This window comes from Moschus berezovskii, chromosome 19 (assembly GCF_049115385.1).
Source record: "Moschus berezovskii isolate FMDL1 chromosome 19, NW_MosBer_1.0, whole genome shotgun sequence".
NCBI lineage: Eukaryota > Metazoa > Chordata > Mammalia > Artiodactyla > Moschidae > Moschus > Moschus berezovskii.
This window is the reverse complement of record NC_142478.1, coordinates 47565502-47588534: the sequence shown is the minus strand read 5'-3', so window position 1 is coordinate 47588534 and position 23033 is coordinate 47565502. Positions and strand designations below refer to the sequence as shown.

The window sequence follows — 23033 nt, the reverse complement described above, 5'->3', positions numbered from 1 at the left end:
GAAGGCGAGCCCTTTGGCTTTCAACACACCAAGGCTGAAGTATAGGAAAATGACTTTGAAATGTCCATCAGGTATCTAGAAATGCACACTGAAAGCTCACAAACAAAATAAAGGTCCTGTGAGAACTCGAGCCCAGAAATGTTCCTGTGTCATGTTCTGACCTGGAGATTATGTGTAAAAACCCCACGGGTCACTTCCTCTAGCAATTCCCAGACCACGTGAAGGAAGGCTGAGTTGATGAGAACTTCTAGGTGCTTCCACCTCCAGATGCCACAGTGATCCACACATTTCCAATTCCAACCTGGCCCAGAAGCATGTTGCTTGGGGCAGAGGCTGCTCTAAGCTCCTGGAGGCGTCCACTCAGCACATGGACAGGCTGGGATGGGAGAAGGGGCCTGGCATAGGAGTGCCGCCCGGAGCCTGCATGATCTGGAGGACTCAGTGCCACATCATTGGCCCCGCACTTAGCACGTGTTTCTGCCAGTACTCCAGCCCCCTTGGAGCCAGGAAGCAGCTGCCCATAAATCTTCACTTGGACCACTCCTGTAACACCCACTGTACGACTGTTAGGAGGGTACAGCAGAGAACTTCTATGTGACGAAGGAGATACAGCTTAAAAAATACATCCATCAACTTATTTGTTTGGGGCCTGCAAATGTGTAGCAGCTTTACAGAAAAAGGAAAAAGTTAATACCTATGATCACCCCCTTCATGACTAGTGATTGTAGAAACGAGAATTTGCATTGCAATGTTTCAGGAAGTTAAGGCCACAAAAAGAGGCAGTCAGAGCAGTTTCATTTAGGTCTGGGTGGTACACGGAATGCCTGACCCTAAATTGCTTATAGATGCTAATTAGGCAGAGGCACAAGAAAACATGTATCAGCCCATCACAAAATAAAATTCTGTGATCACTGATTAACTTCTCATTTTCTGTACATTTTTTACCATGCTGGTTATGATAACATTTAACTGAAGAATGATAACACTTAAGTGAAGAATCTACATCTGGTTTACTCTCATTGATTGAAAAGAAAGTGTGAATGAAAAAGACGGGTGAGAGTGGGGAGCCACAAGAGACTGCCATGGGCAAGGGATGGTCAGTGGAGGCCGGGGCTGGACAACACTCCAGGCCAGGAAGCATGTGTGTGGCGCATCTGCAGCCTCAGGAGCGGTTTACTCAGCAGTATCTCCCCTGTGGAGGAGCGTTACTCTGTGAATGCTTCCCACCTCTATGGTCACTAACATATGGCGATGAGTGAAGCTGCAAAAAGAAGGAAGAGATCCGGGCCAGGTGCTGCTCTTCTGCTTGGTCAAAAGCAGTCACAAGAAGCTAGATTTTACAGCCATCTGAAGCTCTGGCAGAATAAAATTTTTTTAAGTGTTTGAACAGAGTTGGTTAACATGAGGTAAAAGTTAATCCCAGATATGATACAATATATAGCTGAAAATGAAGCCACCCCCAATGAAATATAAAAATCTTTAACAAAAAATAGTTTATTGCACAAAATTCAAGGAATTCCCCAGCACACTTAAATTTATAAAAAAATCAACATGCTTTTTAAAGTTACAATTTGTTGTGCATGGTGACACCTTTCCCCTGAACAGCCCCAACCTGAGGACTCCCTTTTAATGAGGAAATTTTTAATAGACATGAATAACTTAACACCACCGAGTTTTCTAGATCCTCTAAAACATGACCCTCAAGGATCCTATCGTAACCTGAGACCACCATTCGCTAAGAATCGCCTGGCATGGGAGTGAGTAACTTGTTTGAGTAAGGCTCAGAGTGTCTCACATGCCCCCGCACTATGCACGTCATGGGCCCTTGGGGAGGCTCCGGGACATTTCTCTTTCAGATCTGCTGGTCCCTTTCACTACTAGCAGTCTTTACATGACATTTAATTTTTGTTAAAAAAATATTCATAGGAATATATGTCCTGATGACTCTGCAGGCCCATGGCTTTAGCAGTATCCTTAAGACCAGGAAAGTCTTTAAACTGAGGAAGAATTTAATGAGAATCTTCCTAACACAGCCTTCCCCGGGCTGTCTTCTTCAAGGCCCATCTTGGTACCTGGACCTCAGGCCAGAAAATAAGCCAGTTTCACATCCTATCAAAAACAATGCCTGTTACACCTCCCGAATAGTAGAATGAAGGCAAGTAAATCCGTGGCATCTATGTGATGGGTACCGTGGAAAAATCGATGATAACCACCTCACAGTATGTTATTTTTGGAACATAAGAAAATCAAGTCATAACATCGTGAAGTGTCCAAGCTGACACGCCCTCCAATGAGGACACGAGGTACAGGATTAACAACATACACAAATGCAACGTGACGACGAACGTGTTTCTACAAGTACTCCAGAGTTGACTGTTGTTCTCTATGAGGAAATTCCTAATTCCCACTCCTGCCCATGGAAGAAGAATATTTCAAATGCTGGGAGGCAGGAGTGCCAGTAAAGTCCCTCAGAGGGAAAAAAAAGCCTTAACAAACCAAGAGCAGGTGACTTCAGTCCAACTTCCTCCTTCAGGATGATTTGTTAAGGAAGCCTGGACACAAGGGCCCCAGATCAGGAACTGCAGGCCAGACATGACAGCACAAGGGGCACACACAGGACAGGGCAGGAGACGGGGGTCAGCCAGAGCACTTGGGCCAGAGGCAGACCAGGCTGGTACAGGAGGTTGGCAGGAGCCCCAAGGAGGCACTGCTGCTGAAACAGAGTTATTCCACAAAAGAAAAGGGGTGAAAAACAGAGACTGGCTTTCTCTTGATGGACATACTCAAGATTCGCTCATCATTTCCTAAGGAAGAAGATGCACGGTGATTTTCCAGAAGACCTTAGCAAGGAGTGAGAAAGCAGCTACAAAGTGAGGCTAAGTGACTTCTTGGCTCTAAAATTAAAGGATAACGCAGCCAAAATAAATAAGAATGTAAATTACAATTTTTCTTTTCCAATGGTACAAAAACAGTTTTGTCAAAGACGATTTCCAACTTAGAAGAAAAAGTAGAATATATTTATAATGAAGGTTCAAGTATAGTTTCCAAGAATAACCCTGTACAAATGATATACGTATTTTAGAAGTTCCAATACTTGCTGGAGAACTTTTTAAAATGCTCAACATCTTTCTGGTTAGTGCTATTTTAACCTTACTGGTTAACCTTCTAACAGCATATTGTGAGAGAATGCAAGCAGCTTAAAAACACCACGCTGTTTTCTCCACAAGAGACCCAGGTGATGAGGTGACACGAGCGTGTCTGGCCTGATCAGTAACACCGCAGACTTCATCTTCAGACCAGCCGCCCTGCACGGGGGGCACACAGACCCATTCTCTCTCTCTCTCAACTTGGAACAATAAACATTATTTGACATCATCTTAGCAAACTAGTGACAGACTTTCAAACCTCGAGTCTCAGTCATTCTAGGTGAGACCTCACACACTTGGGGTGTCTGGTTTCCAATAAGGCGTCCCACATGGGAGGCTCCAGAGACCCTCTCGTGCTGACCTGCCTCTTTCAGAAAACTTGCTGCTCTCCAGATGAGAGGGGAAGCCCTTCTGAAGGCTGTCACACACAGAGGCCGGAAAATCTCATGATGACCACACAGGTGCTGATGGACACTTCCATACAAAGGCAAAGTGGGAGGCCTGGGGAAGCCTTGCTCCCAGGTTGGGAGCCTGCAGGCAGCCCTGCCTTATTCTCCTCACCGCCCCTCCCCACACCTCACGCATCAGGTCAGCGCCTGCTGACCATGGTGTCTTTGTGGCATCCTGGTGGTCATCAGGCCTGCCCAGGGGTTGGCTGGGGTGAGCGAGGCCATGCACGACCAGGGCTCAAACAGGTGGGCATTGTGCACTCATGACAAGGAAAGACCCTCAAAATAAGAGTGAAACTAAAATAACAAAGAACTTCTGTCTAAGAATATTTGGCTTTGGGAGGTAAATAAATTTCTTAAAATATAATTTTCTGACATTCCTAAATTCTACATGTACATTATTTCCTAACAGCAGATTTTCAAAAGGCAATCAATAAAAAGACAATTCAGGTCATTCTTAAATAATATAAGGATATATTTTTAAAGTTTAGATTATGATTTTCAGTATTTATATACATATCCTATGGAGAGATCGCTATTGAAATCAAAATAAAATAAAATAAAAACCAAAGGTGCAAATGAAGCCTCACTCCTGCAGGGTAGTAAAACTTACTGAATCAGGCAGAAAGTGAGAAACCGGACTCGGCTGTGCAACATATCTACCAGCGACCGTCCGAGAGCAGCGTCTATGGTCATGCCTAAGATACCTCCTCTACACATACGCTTCAGACACATCCAAAAATGTCTCACTGAGACCTAAATTAGGTTTTTAAGATTTGGTCACTTCATGGGAAAAGCTGGTTGTGATCTGCAAATGATTATTTCTCAATCCTTGGCTCCCGTTTTGTTATTTTACTCCTTGTAAAGGCAAACGCAAAACTTAAATTCCACCTCTTAGAAAAACATAGAGCACACAGTCAAATAAATAACATTGATGAGAGAACATTCCTCGGGGTAGTTACAAACACTCGGGGTGGGGATGCTCAGCGGTCACTGTTCCAAGCCCTTCTTGCGAGGCCCTGCCCTGACCATGCCGCTCAGTGTCTCCTCTAGGGTTAGCGTGATCTCCCGGTGGTGAAGGGCTGGCGGGGTCCCCCTGAGTCCATGAGGACAGCGACTCATGCACAGTGACTGCGTGTGCCTCCATCTGGCGCTGCAGGCTGTCCATCTCCTGCCTGGGGAGACAGGGGAGGGAGAGGAAGGGACGTCGTCAAAAGAGAGCCAGGGAGGGTGCCACTGCTCCCCTAGAGACAGCCCATCACCTGGGACTCAGCCCTGACGAGCCTCAACTGGACAGCAGGTGCTCACACTCGCAGGACCCATTGAACCTCTCTACTGGGACCAGCAAACTGATCGGGTCACAGAACAAAAGGGACTCTGGGCATTTTCCTCCACCCACAGAGGCCCACAGGCCAGGCAGCTCTGCACACACTGGCCGCTGCTTGGGGAGAATGTAGGGAAGACAGAGCTGAATCTGTCCTGCCTGGCTTCTTCGGGGTCAAAAACGATACCTGCCCACACCCTCCAGACACGTGCCTCCTGCTGCCTGGCCACTGAGGGTCATTTAGCTCAGGACAGCTCCCACCTTAGAGACAGAAGGAGAGGCATGGGACCCTGTGTTCTCCTCCAACCCCCCCACCCCCAGAGCTGCTTGGCCTTTGCTAGATGTGGGGTGCTGTAATAGGAAAGATTCTTCCAAGTTAAACAAGCAATTTATCTGTAAAGACTAAGCCACGGAGCCCAGTGTGGGTCATACTTGAGCTGCTGGAGGCAGCTGTTGAGGTTCTTGAGGGGTTCCTTGCTCACGGCGGGTGGGGGCCGCAGCAGCTCCTCCAGCAGCGAGGCCGGGACGGGGCAGTCGGGGATCTTCACCGGTGTCACAGGGCTGGAAGAGCTGGCTTCTCCTTTTGGCTCCTTTCTCTGTTTTTCAAAGCACATGGCTAGTTTCCCACCTGGAGGCCTACCCCCCCACCCTTCCCCAAGGGTCCCTGCCATCACATGTGCTTCTGGAGGGGCCCTCCTCAAGGGTTTCTGGGGAGGCGAGTCCCACTCCACAGAGCTGGAAGCCTCAGGGTTCAGGAAATGCTGCTAAATAGAAAATCTTCTTCCTAACCATGTAACAAATACTACAGTCCTGGCTCTTCAGGGGCATGGACCTGACCGGAGGACCCCTAATGACAGTCACCTGTGGGGCTTTCCAGAGAGACCAAAGCCTTGACTCAGTTTCCCTGAGAAATTAAGTCAATTTTCCAACTTGTGAGAGTCCCCAGACTCCCCTTTCTTGGACTTCCAACTTTTTCCACATATAACCAAACCATGCTAAATAAACCTCTGAATCTGAGTGAGTTCTATGCACCAGTTAAGTATTTACATAGGCTGAAGAGAGAAATTGTGGGTAAACAGATAATCTGAAAGAGCTCATGACAGCAGTTTCAGGGGTTCCTGGGCCCTCAAGCCTGTTCTGGCAGCTGTGTGTCCTAGCTGGGCTCACCAAGAAGGCCAGGGACTCTTGTTAACACAAGCAAACCATGCCGTCATTTGGTTTGTAAAGCATATTACAATAAAATGGCATCTGAATTCATAAAAAGAGGCCAGAATTCTGTTAGAAAAAGCACTAAATTAAAAAGATTTGGCCAGTGATCCAAAAAGAACATGCCATCATCATCTCACATGGTAGTTGCCCAACGCTGGTTAAAGGTAACTTTATGACTGAATGCCTGCCAACCATCAGTCAACACATCTACAATGGCCTGCTGATGGCCTGGGCGGCCTCATACCGTCTTGGCTGCTCCTCGCCGCAGGTCCAGCTTGAGCTGCTGGTTTTGCTGGAGCAATGTCTTCATGTTGTTCTTCAGTTCTGACACTTTAGCTTGAAGCATAAATTTATCTTTCTGGGTCATGGACAGATCTTCCCGCACCATCTCCAGCTCAGATTTAATATTCTAAAGAAAGTGGAGTCATAGATTTTGAAAAACTGAAAGATCTTAAGCACACTGTACAAATCTTAGTCTGTATGTCACAATTCTAAGGGGCTGGGGCTACTAGCCTGGCTTTGTACACTAAAGCTTTCATGTGATGCTCCCCTCCCATCAACACTCCTTTCTAGGAGTCTACACTACAGAGAATCCAGTTACAATTCTGTCCTCAATGTTCCCATCCAAACTTCGGAGCTTCTGCCGAGGAACCAGTAACATTCCCACATCCACATTTGACAATGAACACAATCCTTGTTCAAATTCCAAGGTCAGCTACTAGAATAAGCTTAACTGTTCCTGAGACAGAAGACCAAACAGTTCTGATGATTACTCAAGTTGTCCATCCACATGTAGGAATCTCAGTCAGAGTCACCCCCACGCCCCCACCCCAATTCTGTCCTCGAGCAAGACTATATGTACATAGACTTCTCAGAGAAGCTCATCACACACTGGTGAATTGCACTCTCATATGCTGGACTTAATGAGATCTCGTTCCTGAGACAATTGCACAGCTCAGCCTAGGGGCTCTGGTCTCTCCTTGGTGTCCCTCAGCTGCCTGACCTGGGCTGCTTTCTGAAACATGAACGATCTAGTGAAAGCACTCAATCCAGCAAAGACTCTTGCTGTGCATGTAGCACGGTGCTTGGCACAGCACTTGGAAGAGCTGGGGGAGTGCTGCTGGGGCCCTGACACGACCTGTACCTGCAACGACTGCTGTATTCCATCCAACTCCTGTTTACTCTGGTGCTCGGTCAAGTCCAGCTGCTGCTTCAAGGACTGGATTTCTCTCTCTTTCTGATCCACCTCCCATTTGAGATTTTCCATCTAGAGAAGGAAAAACATCACATGACCCAAAGAATTTTAAAACAGCTTTCTTGCATTATAAAATTGCTGTAACTCTATCTCTTTGTATCATTTAATACACCTAGGGAAAAAAAAAATCCCTTTCCAAGAAGACAGGGAATGAAGTGAATGTGTCAAGAAGAGTCTTGTTCTGTAAGCCCTGTTAACTGGAGAGGGAAAGCTGCCCAGTGAGTCACCTCTTGGTTTCCTACAGGTTCTTTGCTCAGCTGCTCATCCAGCTGCTTCTGCAGCAGCTGGAGCTGGGTTCGGGCCTCTGCCAGCTCCGCCTGGAATTCTGCTATTTCCTTCGAGTGCTTCCCCTCCTGGATCCTAGCACAAAAAACAAGAAGGAGTAAAATTACAGTGTTCTTCCAATGACCTTCCCACTCAAAAATGCTTTCAGTTGACTGTTAGATGTCCTGGGTGACATTCATAAGGACAAAACTCGCGTACCGCACCCCCTGGATGGGGACTGTTCTAGGAGTTGTGAATGCACTCACTCAACTAACGCTCACAACCCCTGGGAGGGCTTCTCCATGAGTGCCCAATCACAGATTACAATGGGAGGGAAAGTGTTGCAGAGTTCAATGCATGTACACTGCCCAACACATGTGTGCTTACACACGTTCAAGCCGAGGCCCCCAAGTGGGAGCCCACAGTGAGCATCAGTGGTGGGCACAGCCCCCAGGGCTCTCTGTCCTCACAGAAGGATCAGCAAGGCACAAAGTGGGAGCACACAGCATCAGGGCCAAAGATTCAGCGTTAAGCTGAAGGCATTCTGAGATAGCAATTGGATGCATTTCTCCTCCTTAGACCTGCCTCCAGAGATTTGCCCAGCAATTTGCTAGAACACAGGGGACCCTGGTGTGTCGAAGGTGCTAACTGGAGATGAGATGGTGGCGGCACCCACTCCCACGTACTGGAGCCCGTCAGCCTCTGCCTGTAGCCTTTGCACCTCCTGCTCCTTGGCCTGCAGCTCCTTCTTCACCTCACTCAGCTCTAAGGTGGCAGCCTTAAAGTGGCGGCGGTTGTGGCCCGCTTCTGCCTTGGCTGCAGCAACCTAAAACAAAAAACATTAGCACTGTCAAGGACAGAGGCAGAACCTCTCAGCACATGTGGAGGCAGTTGCCCCAACCCCCCGCCTCCTAGCCGCTCTTGCAGGCCTTGCTTCCACAGTTTTTCAAGGTGCCTGTCAAGGATGAAAGTACTGAACACACACTTGGCCTGAAAGCATGCAACATGGCAGCAGCCCCTGCTGAGCAAACCATTATGTTCAACTTTCTTGGCCTCAGTGGTTCTTAAAGTCCTTCTCAAGTATATCTGCATATTTCTTGTTACTTTTGTTCATAATTCATGTACTGAGGAAGAATCTACCTTTCCATCAGACCGTCTAAGTGTAATAACGCTAATGCTCATTTTCCTTTAAGGATGTAACTAGCTTTTTCATGGTTAACAACATTTTATCTCAAGGTTTCTGAGAAGATAAGCAAATTCTCAGAATATAACAATATTTTTCATTTGCCTTTCCAGTATTTTAGTTTTCTTGTCAACTACACTAGCAAGTACTTCATGTAAAAGAAGTTTAATAAAAATATTTATAGAATATGACAAATCAATATAGAAAGAACTCTTATTTACCTGGAAAAAACTCCAATAGAGGGTATTAGCAGTGGTTGTCACTAGGTAGAGATTCAAGATACTTTAATCTCCACATGCACTAAAAATTTTTGCTAGTATGTACTATTTTTACAATTAGGACTATCAGACCAAATGTACTTGGAAAAATAAATAGGCATCATTTACAATTACTGCCCTTAAAAAAAGAAATCAAAGTCAAATACACATCATCCCCCCAGCACTTCCAGCTAAAAACTGCCTAGTTAAAACTTCTTTAAGGTGAGAATAAAACTATTAAGTGACACCTGAGTACAGATCAAAAGACAGGAAAGTGGGGGACAGAGAAGCAGGGAGTGCTGCTGACTTAGTTCAGAACCATCAAATGTGCAGCAATTGCAAGCAAGGATTAACTATGGCAAATGAGGCACATGTGGGTCAAGAAGAAGCTAGTAATTGATCACGTAACAATATTCTTAAGGTATCTTAAAACTAGCACTACTTTAAAAGAATGTCTGGGGACTTCCTTGGCAGTCCAATGGTTAAGACCCTGTGCTTCCAATGCAGGGGGCACGGGTTCAGATCCCTAGTTGGGGAACTAGATCCCACATGCTGTGCAGTACAGCCAAAAAATAATTTAAATAAAAATAATAAAAGAATGTCTTACTGTCTCACTCACAAAATAAAAAACTACTTCCTTCTCTCTCTAGTACATTATCATGGAGAAATGTAAAAGTAAGTGGCAAAACCCAGGTGACGCACCTACACATGCAGGAGTGTGCCCACAACAAACGTATTCTGCCATCTGCTCTGAGAAGGCACTGGGGACACGAGGGCAAACAAGCCACAGACCTTGTCCCAGGACGCTGATGGTCTCATGAGGAAAGAGCTACACAGAAACCACAGATGAACCATCATGATGGTAAAACTTTAAGTTTAGAGCCTGAGATCCACTCTGCTTGTGGGGTGGCCGGGGCAGGCCTCTCGGTGGGACGAGCCACCTGATGCACTGGTGAACATCTGAGCGTGGAAGGCAGCAGCCAGGAAAACTGCTCGAGATGTCGAGAATGGCACGGGTCTCCAGAACCTCTGTTCTTGGGTGCTTCTTTAACACAAATGGGGTCATCGTATACTGTTCTTCAGTTTGTGTTTCAGCTCCACACTACATGCAGGGCATCTTTCCCCAGAAAAGACACAGCTATGCATACATCTTAGACCTGCACGACTGCTCTTTAATCTAAGCCGTTTCTTCCACTGATGAATAGAGAGACTCCCTCCAGGCTCTGTCACCAACCCCATGACGACACCCTGTCTTTGGACCCATTAGCAAACGTATTCACAGAGAAGTTCCTGGAAGGGAACTGATGTGTCAAGGGTACTAATACTGAGCTTTTAGAAATTTACAAGTTACATTCCAAAAGGCTCTGTGAGGCTGCAGTGTGATACCAGCTGGAAGCCACACACCTGCTCCTCGAGGCTGTGCACCATAACTTTTTCCTTCTGTAGTGCGGCCTGCAAGGCCTGGACAAGCTGCTTCATCTGGCGGTCCTCTTCTTCCTTGCGCTGCAAAACTGCCTGCACCTACAGCACATTCCAAGAGGGGTAAGGAAGGAAGGACATCAAATTTCCAAAGCCTGAAGAGCCCTGGGAGAAAGCACAGGCCACTCTGATCAGGGTCATGTGAGGGAATCAAGCATCATGTGGGAACAAGACATCATGACATGTTATCAACAAAGATACAAGCCAGGAAAGGAGTGAGATTTCTACTTCTGGAGAACACTGTTCTCAAAACAGAAATCTTAGATCACATGAGAACAATCATATGATCATATTCAAACATAGGGTTAGGAGCCCAAAAGATGCCTATAAATCAGGGGTTATGAAGGCAGTTGTCTTCATGGCGAGGCAGGTAACTCAGATGGTGGGAACCAGCACACAGGAAAATCTGGAAGCTCTTTAAAGTCTGGATTATTCAAGGAAGGGGCTGGGCTGGTAAAAAACCCAGAGGGGCAGCAGAGCTGAGGAACTGACAGCGGGGTCTGTAGGGTGACATCCACCAGAGTTTGAACCCCAGTGCTAAGTCACAGGAGGCCCTCAGGTCAGAGCTAGGCAAGGGTCTCCTCTGCACCCCCAGGGAAGCTTAGGGACTGAGTCTAGTTCCTTTACAGCTCAGCTCCCCTGCTCCACCCCCACCTCAGGACAGGCAGAGGGGCTGAGGCTCCAGCAGATCCTCTGGGCCTCCGTCTCCATGCCTCTACTCTGCAGGTGTCTGTGATGAAGCACCAACGATGCAGCCGAGGCCCTCAGAGTCTGCCTGGCCTGCAGCAGGTCTCCTCCTCCTTCTGGCGAATGAGTTCCAATACCTGAAGGTTCAGCTGAACCAGGTCTGCTTCCCTCTTGGCTAATGCCGTCTCTAAGATGCTGTTGTGCTCCCTCAAGGCCGCATTGGACTGCCCCAGGCCCGTGAGCTTCCCTCTCTCATGCTCCAGTTCCAAAGCTAGCTTCTTATTTGACTCCTCAAGGCGCTTTATCTTCCTCCTGAAGCCTCTGGACTCTTGAAGCTGAAACAAATCAAAGTCACTGGTTTGTGGAGCCACTGCATTCCAGGCACCGAATAATTAGTACCACAACACAACAACACACAGCTCAGCACCAGATGCAGCGGACCCTCGCTCCACAGCCAGCAAGGCTGCCGTGGCCATGCCTGCTTCTCTCCTAGACCCACAGCCGACAGCCAGTCCTCTCCTGTGGACTCTGGGCTTCTGGAGAAGCACACCCAGGTTGGAGCCCAGGCAGGCCCAGAGCTGAGTGTGACAGAGATGACCATGAACTGTGCACGCAGCCTGCAGCTCCCAACAGCCACTTTGGGACCCTGTGCAGAACCCAGGGGACATCACCATGCTGCAGCATGTGGCACCACCTGAAGCCACAGCTGAATCTGAGCCTGAGGGTTACGTGGAGATCTTCTGGGCTGAGTTTCTTATTTGCCACACTGGAGCTAGAGCAGGCACAGCAGGCCTCACTTAAGTGCATGGAGGGTGTCCAGCAGCGCAGGTGGTCAGACCCAGGGGAATGGCTGGACAGTCCCCAGAAGCACAGAGTGGAGGCCAAGCACTCAGGCTGGGCTGCGCCCCAACCCTGCACAAGGGGCGGCGCTCATCCCTGGGCAGTGTGACAGCAGGGCTTGGCCTACCTCGTCCTCCAGCTCCAGCACCTTCTCCCGCTGCTCCTCCAGCTCCTGGCCGGTCAGTGAGATGACCTCCTGCAGCTCCCTCTCCAGCATCATCTTGCTATGGCCGACAGCCTGCAGCTCCGCCTCCAGCGCCTGGACCCGCTCCTGACGGCCGGGATGGAAGGTGCGTTTTGTCGGGGTCTCACCAAAGCCCCCCACGTAGCCCAGCTTCCCACCAATGGCGTGAGGCTGCCAACCACATGCGACAGCCTTCCCTCTCCTTCAAGAGATGCAATCAAGTACCAGGTGTCACACAGTAATGACTCACGAACTTTTTCAGTTAATGCTTTGAAAATACAGAAAGATAAGAGCTATAAATGATTGTCTTTGGCAAATAAGTGAGCAAATTAATTAAACAGATACTTTAAAACAAAAAGGAAACTACAAGTAAGTTCTCCTCCTGATGCTGTATAAAGTAAGCATGTGAGAGGGAATAATGAACTTATGTATTTTGGAAAGAGAACACTACACTATGCTACGGTGTCCTCCAGCTCATGAATTCCCAAATTGAGAGAAGAAAAAAACAAAAAAGAGAAAAAAATATAATTACTAAGCTTAAGTGAAATGACTCAAATCTGTGGGTAATAAATGAAAGGCAAATTAACTGAGGCAGAGTTTCATACCTACTAGCGGGTGTGAAGGAGGTGGTAGACTCCACATTGCCAGGATCTGGGGAACCAGGGCACTGTGACTGACACAGAGTGACAGTGCAGCACCCAAGGGAAACCTGAGAGCCTTCACGTATGAACACACCCCCTACATACACACACACACACACACAGGGACAAGCACGCCTGCCTGCTGCCCTGTCACACACACACACACAGGATGAGCACGCCTGCCCTGCTGCCCTGTCACACACACACAAGCACGCAGATGACAAGCACGCCTGTCCTGCTGCCCTGACACACACACACCCACCCGCCCCCCCCAAGCAGGCTCTCCCTCAGGACACTGGAGTAGGAAGAGGCCCCAAGCGTACACACACACACACACACCCAGGACACCAGAGTAGGAAGAGGCCCAAGCGTACACACACACACACACACACACACACACACCCAGGACACCAGAGAAGGAAGAGGCCCAAGCGTACACACACACACACACACCCCCAGGACACCAGAGAAGGAAGAGGCCCAAGCGTACACACACACACACACACACCCAGGACACCAGAGAAGGAAGAGGCCCAAGCGTACACACACACACACACACACCCAGGACACCAGAGTAGGAAGAGGCCCCAAGCGTACACACATACACACACACACCCCCCCCCCAGGATACCAGAGTAGGAAGAGGCCCCAAGCGTACACACACACACACACCCCCCAGGACACCAGAGTAGGAAGAGGCCCCAAGCGTGTACACACACCCACACACACACCCCCCCCAGGATACCAGAGTAGGAAGAGGCCCCAAGCGTGTACACACACACACCCCCCCCCCCAGGACACCAGAGTAGGAAGAGGCCCCAAGCGTGTACACACACACACACACACACACACCCACCCACCCAGGACACCAGAGTAGGAAGAGGCCCCAAGCGTGTACACACACACACACACACACACACACCCAGGACACCAGAGTAGGAAGAAGCCCCAAGCGTGTACACACACACACACACACACACCCAGGACACCAGAGTAGGAAGAGGCCCCAAGCGTGTACACACACACATACACACACACCCAGGACACCAGAGTAGGAAGAGGCCCCAAGCGTGTACACACACACACACACACACACACACAGGACACCAGAGGAGGAAGAGGCCCCAACGCGCGCACACACACACACACACACACGCGCGCGCGGCTCTCCCTCAGGACACCAGAGAAGGAAGAGAGGAAGAGGCCCCAAGCGTGCCCCTGGCGCTGGCCTCCACGAGGCACTGGGCTCCGCGAGGCCTCGCCATCAGCTCCTCCCGTTGCCATCCTGCCACCTCCACTCAGCTCCCAGCACCTCAGGTACCATTACCACCCCTGGGGCTCCCCGCCGCCTCCACCTGGGGCTTTCTGACAGGACAGTGGTCAGGTCTCAGTCTGCTCTGTCTCACGTAAGAGCCAGTCCAAACCACCCCTACAGCCAGACACCCACCCAGCCCCGTGCCCCCCAGACCCAGCGCACAGCACAGCCGGCCCAGGAGCACCTCTCCGCTGAGACGCCCCCCTTTCACTGAAGACGAGTTCAGATGTCGCCTCTCCCAAAAGTTTTTCTCTCTCCAACCCTCACCCTGAACCCTCACGTGCCACACTCGTGCACTCACAGAGCCTCTTCCAAAGGGAAGAGGCAGAAGAAGACTGGAGCGAGCAGGGGGCACTCCACACGCTTCATCAGGGTCCCTGGTCATTTCACGACCACGAGGTATTTTAGAAAAACACTGCCCACACGCTTGCCCCACACCGCTTTTCTAGACCCTCTTAAGAGGGTTTCGGAGGGGAGTTGCCTATAAACGTCATGCCCCTACAACAAGTCTCTGCAAGTGGCTGAAGCAAACGAGTTACCCACATGCAAGGTGAGGTCACTGCCGCCGCCGGCCACCTGGGCTCTCAGCTGGCTCAGCTCGGCCTCAGCCGCCTCCTTGGCCGCGAGGGCCTCCTGCAGGCGGCGGCTGAGGATGCCCACTGCATTCTCGTAGGCCTTATGCTTGGTCTTCATCTCCTTCTGTGCGCTGGTCAGGTCCGAACCCAGACGCTTCATCTTCTGCTTCTGTTCAGTGATGGCCCTGGGGCGTGGCAGAGACGGAAGGAAGGCTCAGCTCACCTCTGAATTCACACGCCACACCAAGCACACGCGAAGTACATGTCCATCCAAGCCCCATTCCTCCAGGGCTCTAGATGGAGGCTGTCCTGGCTCTACCCTGTCCAGCTCCACCACTGCCCAGATCTGCCTCCTTAGAATGTGGTTGGTGGGTGCCCCTGAGGAGCCCAGCACTGCATTTCAACTGCCCTGCTCCCCTTTTGGAGCTGTTTAAATGATTTAGTGGAGGCAGAAAGAGTCCTCTCCTACCAAAAAGAAAGGCTTCCAGCGATCCTCCTGATCAGCAGCAAGAAACTCAACATTCAGGCTCACAGTAAAGCAGCGGCTGACCAGAGCAGAGTGCTGTGGGACACGCCTTGGGAGTGGAAGGGCCTGGCATGGGCTGAGGGGGACCAACACAAGCGTCCACCCTGGGCAGGGAGCTGGGGCAGGAAGGGCATTGCAACAAGTTCTTGACGAAAAAGCAACAAAAACAAAAACAGACAGGGGAATGTTTGTGAAAGGGTATGTTAGCATATCCACGTGTAACTGTTAAGTCTGGATGGAATCACTTTTGCAGCTTTAAATCTGGATTCTGACATCTAAGCCTCCTGGGGTAGACCAGTGAGGGCTGGACACACAGTGCTGGGATCCCCTGGTGTGGACCAGTGAGGGCTGGACAGACAGTGCTGGGGTCCCCTGCCTGGTTCATAATCCCGCCCGACCTCCCCCAGCACACGTCCCGCCCGCATACTTTGTGGCTTCTTGCTGAAGCTCTTCTATCTGTTTCTTGAGTACCTCGTTGGCCTCCGTCAGAGCGACCATCTGCTCTTTATCAAACTGCAAAGACTTCAAAGAAAGACAGGAAAAGACAAAATGAGGAGCGTCAAGCCCTCCACCTGAAGCCCCAATGTTGGGACCGGCTTCCTCGCGGGTAAATGGTGCCCTCTCAGGGCTGCCTTATAGGACACGGGTTTTGAGGAAGATCCGGACAGAGGGTCCTGAGGTAAGAGCATCCTGAGTTGCCTGTGCCAAGGAATGTGATGGAAACAAGTGAGAAGAACTGGCCAGTGGGAAAATCTCTGGCCTCTGGATCCCACCTGGGGGCCCCACTGGACTCCCTGACAGAGCCCCCAGGCCCCTCCTTGGTTTCTCCCAGCACCCTTGGAGCAGCCTTGTGCCCCCTCCTGACCTCACCCGCTGCCCTGTCTCCTCCTGTGCAGTGAGCACCAGCCCCCAGGCCCAGCTTGGCCCTCACAGCCCGAGCCCCTCAGTGAGCCCTGTGCTCCCATAGCTCCCAGCCCTCAGCTGTGGCCTCCAGCCCACCTGCCCCCCTAGACCCTGCCTGGCCTGCTTGTGGGATTTCTGACACATCACGTGTAAGACAGAGCCCCTAGTCTGCCTCCCTGCCCACTGCTCTCCCCAGGTCTACCGTCTGCCTCAGTTTCTCATACCTGACATGCTCCTCAGCTGTAGGAATCTGGCCTGAGGTCTCCCACTCCCCGTCCCATTCCAGAGACCCTCTCTGATACTGCCACCACCTTCTCTCACGGGTTCCTACCTCCATGCTTGCCTCCCCTCGACCACAGGGGCCTTCGGGCATGCACAGCAAATCCGGCTGCACCACACTTAAAACCCAGAGCACAAACCACCGTATTCCTCATGCACCCGAACAGAACTCTGTACCATCCCATACCGAGCAGCCCCCTGGCTTTCTGCTGACTCTCCAGCTCTCAGACGCTGGTTCCAGGCCTGTCTCAGTAACTCTCTCACAGCTGTATCTCTGCCTGGACCACCCCTCCCAAACCCCCAGCACCTGAGCTCTAGGAGGGCCTTTTCCAGGCTGCTTTTCTAAAAACCTTTCCATATGTCCCTGCCCACCCACCATACAGCCCCAGTCACGTTCTGCTGAAGCCTCACACATCAAAGACGCCCGCAAACCTGTAACTGTGTCTCCATCTCATCACGCTCCCTCTGTGCGGACTGCAGGTGCCCTTCGAGATCCATGACCTGCTGCCGGACCTGCGACATCTCCTTCTGCAGGTGTGAGTGCTCCACCTCCACGGACCTCTTCTCCCCTTGAACTTTCATCAACTCCTGCCGCAACTCCTTCAACTCTGAGTCCAGCCTCTTCTTTGTGGCCTTCAGCTCACTGATGAGCTGGTCTTTGGAGGTGGCGTCGCGGCGGTAGGCCTCCACCATCACCTGCCCAACAAGACTGAAGCTGCAGCCAGTGGGGTGGGGCTTCCAAGGGGTTGAATAGTGTAAACAAACCACTCACCGCTTACATCTACAATACTTTTGAGGAGCTAAAGATAATGTATTTCACCAAATGCAAGATACCACCCACTGAGACGCTACAATTTTACACTCAACAGGTCTGGGTAAGACACATAGCAACTACGCCAGCCACTGGGGTTCCTGACCATGTCACCTTCTTGGGGGAATGTGGCCATTCCTTCTCCCTCTACTTGCCCTGCCTGACTTCTGAAGGCACCCCCGCTTGCATTTCAGTGATAAAATCCCCACCACTTATAACATTCTCAGTCGCCCTTCTTCAGACCCTTGGTGACACTCTGTATTCATTCCTCCTGAGCAGAACTGGCTTCACTAACGTGAAACACCTTATTTCAATGCTAGACTGTGGTGTGACTGTTACCAAAGACACGTTGAACAGGACACTTGGGGCTCTGTGGAAGCAACATTTGCTCATGCTATGTGATGGCAGGGCACACAATCCGTGAGACACAGATGCCAAGCCCACCCTGAAAATGCACCTGACTTCAGAGATATAAAAATGGGAAGGGTGAGATGTGTGTTTTAGAATCAGTGAAGTGCCTTAGAAAACCTGGAGTCAAGCTGTTACCTTCCTCTTGAGTGATTTCTTTCCAGTGAAAAGATTAAACATATAGGATTGTCTTCATGCATTTGTTTCGTGGGAAGAAAACTAACCACACGTTCTTACCTTCTGTTGAAGAAACTGTTCCTTTATTTTTTGTGTCTGCTTTTTCAGAGTGCCAGCTTCCTGCTGCAGGTGCTCCACCTATGAGGGAAATGAGTGCAGATGTTAAACTGATGGCTCCAGGAGGGCCCTGTGTCAAAGGGGAACACATGTGCACAGAAAAGCATCAACAACCTGCCTCCGAGCATCCTGTCCTAGAAGGTAACAGTCAGTCAGTGTCTGCAGAAAAAGTGCACCTACTCCCTGGAGAGAAAACACGTCACTGACTTCCTTTTGATGCTCATGGAATAGGATTTGAAGACAACATTGTTCCCGACACTAATTCTGCTTCCTCCACAGCCTGCAGCTTTCTTGTTCTGTGTTTACTGGTTGCTTGCATCACAGCATGGCAGCTCCCAGGTGTGGGACCGTCAGGCCATCTCCCCACCCTCACCCACTCTGCCGATGTGTCCTGGAGGTCACACTAAAGTCAGGCAGCCAAGAAGGAGAAAAATCGAAGTTCAACGTGGCTTTTCCCAAGTCTGAGCTCCTCATCGTAGGTAGATTGAAACCAGCATTTCACGGCAGATTACTTTCAAAGCCTCAAACAACTCAGTTTTCTAGTTCTCAGTCATCTCCACACCCAGCCGCTGACCCAGGACTGGAAGTACCATACTAGAGGCTATGGACCCTTTCCCCACTGAGCCCTGGGCCCTGCCCTGCAAGTGTTCCTCCATGTTTACAAAACAAGGTGTTTCAAAACAGGATCAAACAAATAAAACGAATGGCCAGACAATGAGCATTACTTCTCGTATGCATGATTTCCATTCATAACAAAGTGACAGCAAATTGCGTTACCTGGCTGGACTTGATGGCTAATTCTTGTCTCAACTGCTCTAAAGTGTCCGACGTGTCCTGGGCCCCCTTTTCCAGAAGTTTCGCCCCTCTATCGAATTCCTCCCTGCTGCTCTGGGCTGTCTGCAGAGCCACCTCCAAGACGATCTTCTCGTTCTGCAGGGCCTGAATGGCGTCTTCTCTGGAGGCAGCTTCCCCCTGCAGCTCATCCAGCCTGGCCTGCAGCTCATCGTAGCGCACCTGCAGGTCCCCAAGGGTCTGCTCCCTGGTCTGCAGAGTCTCCTGCGTTGAGGTGAACTGCTTCAACAGGTCCAGGTGTTCCTGCTGCAAAGCCTCCAACTGCTGGTCTCGCTGATGCAAAGTCAACTTCACCTGGAAAAGAAGGAACCAAAGTCAATGTGACTGCTCTTGAACAAAAACACCGTGTGCTCCAAGAGTTTACTTTCTCCGTGCTCAGGTTTTAAACAGTCTGGATAGATGCTCTATAGGCAGCCTTCTGTGTAAAGCTGTGGCACAGAACACGAGTAGACGATGGACAGACTAGCACAAATGGGCACCGTGAGGCTGGCCGTGGCACCAGGGCAGTGACGGGAGCCCCAGCAGGTGCTTGCCTGCTCCAGCTGCTGCTCCAGCACTGCCGCTGAGGCCACCATCTTTTGCAGCTGCTCCTTCTCGTCTTCAAACTCCTCCAGTCTCCTCTGCAGGTCCTCCTCCACCATCGTCTTCGCCTCTTGAATCTGCACAAAGGCAGCTTCCTGGTCCAACATGTCAGCCTGGGCCCAGAAGAAAGAGCATTTCTTAAAAAGCAGGACTTGGACTTCCCTGGTGGTCCAGTGGTAAAGAATCCGCCTGCGAATGTAGGGGACATAGGTTTGATCTCTGGGCCGGGAAGATTCCACATACCTCAGAGCAGCTGAGCCCGTGTGCAACAACTACTGAGGCTGTGCTCTAAAGCCCAGGAACTGCAACTACTGAAGCCAGTGCACCCTAGGGCCCGTGCCTCCCAACAAGAGAAGCCACAGCAACGAGAAGGTAGTGCCCTGCAACAAAGAGCAGTCCCCACTTCCCACAACTAAAGAAAGCCTACGTGCACCAAGGAAAACCCAGCACGGTCAAAATAAAGAAGTAAAGCGGGATAACCTGATGGCTACAGATTCAGCAGACAAACCAACCACCCTGGAGAGAAGCCCTGGTCTCCATCACCAACCTGTCCACGACCCACAGACAGAGAGCCCCAACAGGTGACAGGAGGGCAGAAAGCTGGTGCCCTCCTACTGCCCACGAGACGGGCTAGCTGCTTATCCCTCTACCCACAATTCCCCTGCTGATTCTTGGACCTGGCTGAAGACAGAAGCAAGCAGTCCACCCGGTTTTAAGAACCAGGAGAAAGTGATGAATGAAACCGCCATGACGACCACTTGTGCGAAGACAGGCTGTACAGCACGTCCCCACTTTGGGGTGTGATACACGGCACACTCTCTTCCACAAGACTGTTTCCTGATGCCACCTGGTAAAACTAGAGATCAGGGCCAATGGGGCAAATAAGGCATTCATCATGACTATGTAGATAAGACTGAACACCTGGGTATTTTCTTAGGGATAAAAACATGAGCTTATAACAAAATCTTCTCAGTTCTCTGACACTGAGGCCTTGAAACATATGGTTGACAAAACACGACTATCTTTTAACATCCACATCACATGTGAGGACAAAGGAGCACGTGGGGAGACAGGGACCACCCTTGTCACAGGATGCCAACCTTCCAAGTGCTCCTAAAAGACCACTGAAGTTCTCGGCATAAAACTGCCCTGAATACACTGCCAAGATGCCATAGACCCTTGTTCTCCTTTACTTTTCCAATAAGCCTGTCAAGCAGGTATTATTATCCATATTTAATATAAAGAGAACAAAACCCAAACAGGTTAAGATATTAAGTCCAGGGTCTCAGAGCTGACAAAGAGCACAGTTAAAAGCCTCTGCATCTCCTTCCCCAGGGATAATCCACGGAGATAGCTGAACATGGTCTTAACTACTCCTCGTGGCTGCTGTTAAAGCAGCCTGAGGGCTGAACTAGGCTGGTCCACATGGCAGCTCAGAGAAGGGCCACAGGTTACCACTAACAACTCAAAAGACAACAGACGGGATGTGCATAGAGTGAACATGAGGGACAGAATCCCAAAACTTTAGATCACTGCAGATGGTTCAAAAAGGACATTTTAAAAGATATATGGACACACATATATAGTACTAATGTTTACATATATGTGTATGTATTGTTTTATTTTCTTGATCAACGTAAAAAAAAAATGACCAAAACAACACTGACCCAGAAACAGCTTGGCCTACCTCAATGCCCTGGAGCTGGGCAGCAATGCGCTCCTTCTCCTTGATGGACCTCTGCTGGGTTTCCGTCAGCTGGTGGGACAGGGACACATTCTCAAGCTTTAGGTGCTCCAGAAGGCCAGCCTGGCTCATCTGTCCAACCTTCAAAGAAAAACAACATAAAATTTCAGGTTGCTAGACTCCAAACACAAGCCCAGCCCAGTCTAGCCCCTCACTCTGGTGGCTTCAGGGTCTCTGCACAGTGCTGGCACCCAGGAGGGCCGTTCCCCAGGAACCCTCCATGTGGGGCCTCGCTGCTGGCAGCCACTGTGACACTTGGGCCATCTGGCTTCTGTGTACTTAAGAGCAGCTAGCCGGCAGCCCAGAACTCAGTGCTCATCACTCCTATGACGGTGCGGTCTGTTGCAAGACCTGCACAACAGTTTCCACTGAAGGTGCATCCCTGAGCCCCTGAAGTGAGGGGCCTCATCTGGGTGGCAGGGACAGCCAGGAATCTACCCATCAAATGAACTGACCTATGGGGAGACACATCTCGGGCCCTGCCGTCTCAATGTCCAACTATCCTGGACATATCAGGCTGACCATGGCCATTCCCAGGAAGAGGCACTGGCTATCCGCTCAGTGTCTGACCCAGACCCTCAAGCACATCCCTTCCAGAGCCAACGTGAATGCTCCAAGACTTGTAAAGTGCCAGGTGTGGCCAGACGTTGTAAGCTTCAGGGTCTAAAATGGAAGGTGCCCAGAGCAAGGGAAAGCATCATTCGCCAGGATTTTATTTCAAGGTAACAAAAGAATAGAGACCACCCTGCATTCTCCTCTCACCTAAGCATTCCTGGGACATATCTATGCTACTGGGAAAAGAGGGCAAAAACTTATTACACACTCTAATTAAGGAATACCGAACTTGGGTGCCGAAGGTATTTGAATAAAGCAGCTATGGTTCTCAAACTGCCATTCCCTTGGAATCTTCCTTTTTTGTCTTCCAAATGCCATTTCTGACTTATGTCAGGACACATAAATCTGGCTTCTTTAAATTTTTTTATGCATCAAAAAATCCACAATAGCTTCCAATGCAATCCAAAATTGCGTTTATTTGCAGTGATTTATTTCCACCTACACTGTACATAAACAAATGCTTATCTTTTTAAATTGCACATGCTGAATCACATTCTGTGCTGTTTTATAATTGTTTTCATTTAGCAATATATTGTGATAACTTTTTCTGATTAAAAATTAATTTGTGTGTTAGAAAACTTATGAAAATAAAAATTACCAGAAATGGTACTGCCAAAAAAACCAAATTTTAAAAAACTTCGATTTTGTATATTTGTAGATTACAGATTTTTTAAAAAAGGAGTTTTTGGTGGAGTAAGTACTTCATATCCTCCACTTGAGAAATAAAGTTTCAATGTTTTGAATATTTTAACAAGTTAAATTACAATATTTAATCTGGACCAAAAAAAAACAGGGAGACGATAAAACCCACAGCAAAATTCAAAGAGAAGACAGGCTAACCAAGGCACCATCAGCATTTTCACAATTGGTCCAATTAGTCCAAACCCTGAGATTTGGGGCCAAGTGTATTACAGCAATTTGCCTACCACTCCCGAGTGCCTCCAGAGCACCCTGCAGACCTGGACCCACACCTGCTCCCACTGACGCAGAATCAGGGGCCAACACGCTTACACCCTAATAACATGGAAAGACAGAGTGGGAAGTGTTTCCTCCGGGGTGCGGGAAATGAGTGTTTTCTGGAAGGATCTGGTGATCACGCAGCTGGAGAAAGGAGCAGTTCCGCTGGGAAGCAGCGTGTACCGTGCTCTCTGCATGTGAGAAACATGAGACAGGAGGTGGTGAAAGGCAAGAGAGCAGGGGTGGAAGAAGTC

General features: G+C 49.6%; 1 protein-coding gene across 4 annotated transcripts in view; it reads right to left on the bottom strand.

Moving 5' to 3' along the window:
* Positions 1 to 1476: 1476 nt before the first annotated feature.
* GOLGA3 (golgin A3) overlaps positions 1477 to 23033 on the bottom strand; it is a 46765-nt gene continuing 25208 nt past the window's right edge. For all 4 annotated transcript variants that reach the window (XM_088828083.1, XM_088828082.1, XM_088828081.1 and 1 more), the window contains exons 9-24: positions 21151 to 21288; positions 19415 to 19576; positions 18807 to 19175; positions 17973 to 18050; positions 16949 to 17212; positions 15762 to 15856; positions 14777 to 14993; positions 12221 to 12364; positions 11391 to 11588; positions 10492 to 10608; positions 8334 to 8473; positions 7611 to 7743; positions 7273 to 7395; positions 6373 to 6537; positions 5352 to 5515; positions 1477 to 4770 (exon numbers count right to left, since the gene is read on the bottom strand). In XM_088828083.1, the coding sequence (XP_088684209.1) occupies positions 4554 to 4770; positions 5352 to 5515; positions 6373 to 6537; positions 7273 to 7395; positions 7611 to 7743; positions 8334 to 8473; positions 10492 to 10608; positions 11391 to 11588; positions 12221 to 12364; positions 14777 to 14993; positions 15762 to 15856; positions 16949 to 17212; positions 17973 to 18050; positions 18807 to 19175; positions 19415 to 19576; positions 21151 to 21288 (2724 nt within the window). In that variant the 3' untranslated portion in view covers positions 1477 to 4553. The remainder of the gene's footprint in view (positions 4771 to 5351; positions 5516 to 6372; positions 6538 to 7272; positions 7396 to 7610; positions 7744 to 8333; positions 8474 to 10491; positions 10609 to 11390; positions 11589 to 12220; positions 12365 to 14776; positions 14994 to 15761; positions 15857 to 16948; positions 17213 to 17972; positions 18051 to 18806; positions 19176 to 19414; positions 19577 to 21150; positions 21289 to 23033) is intronic.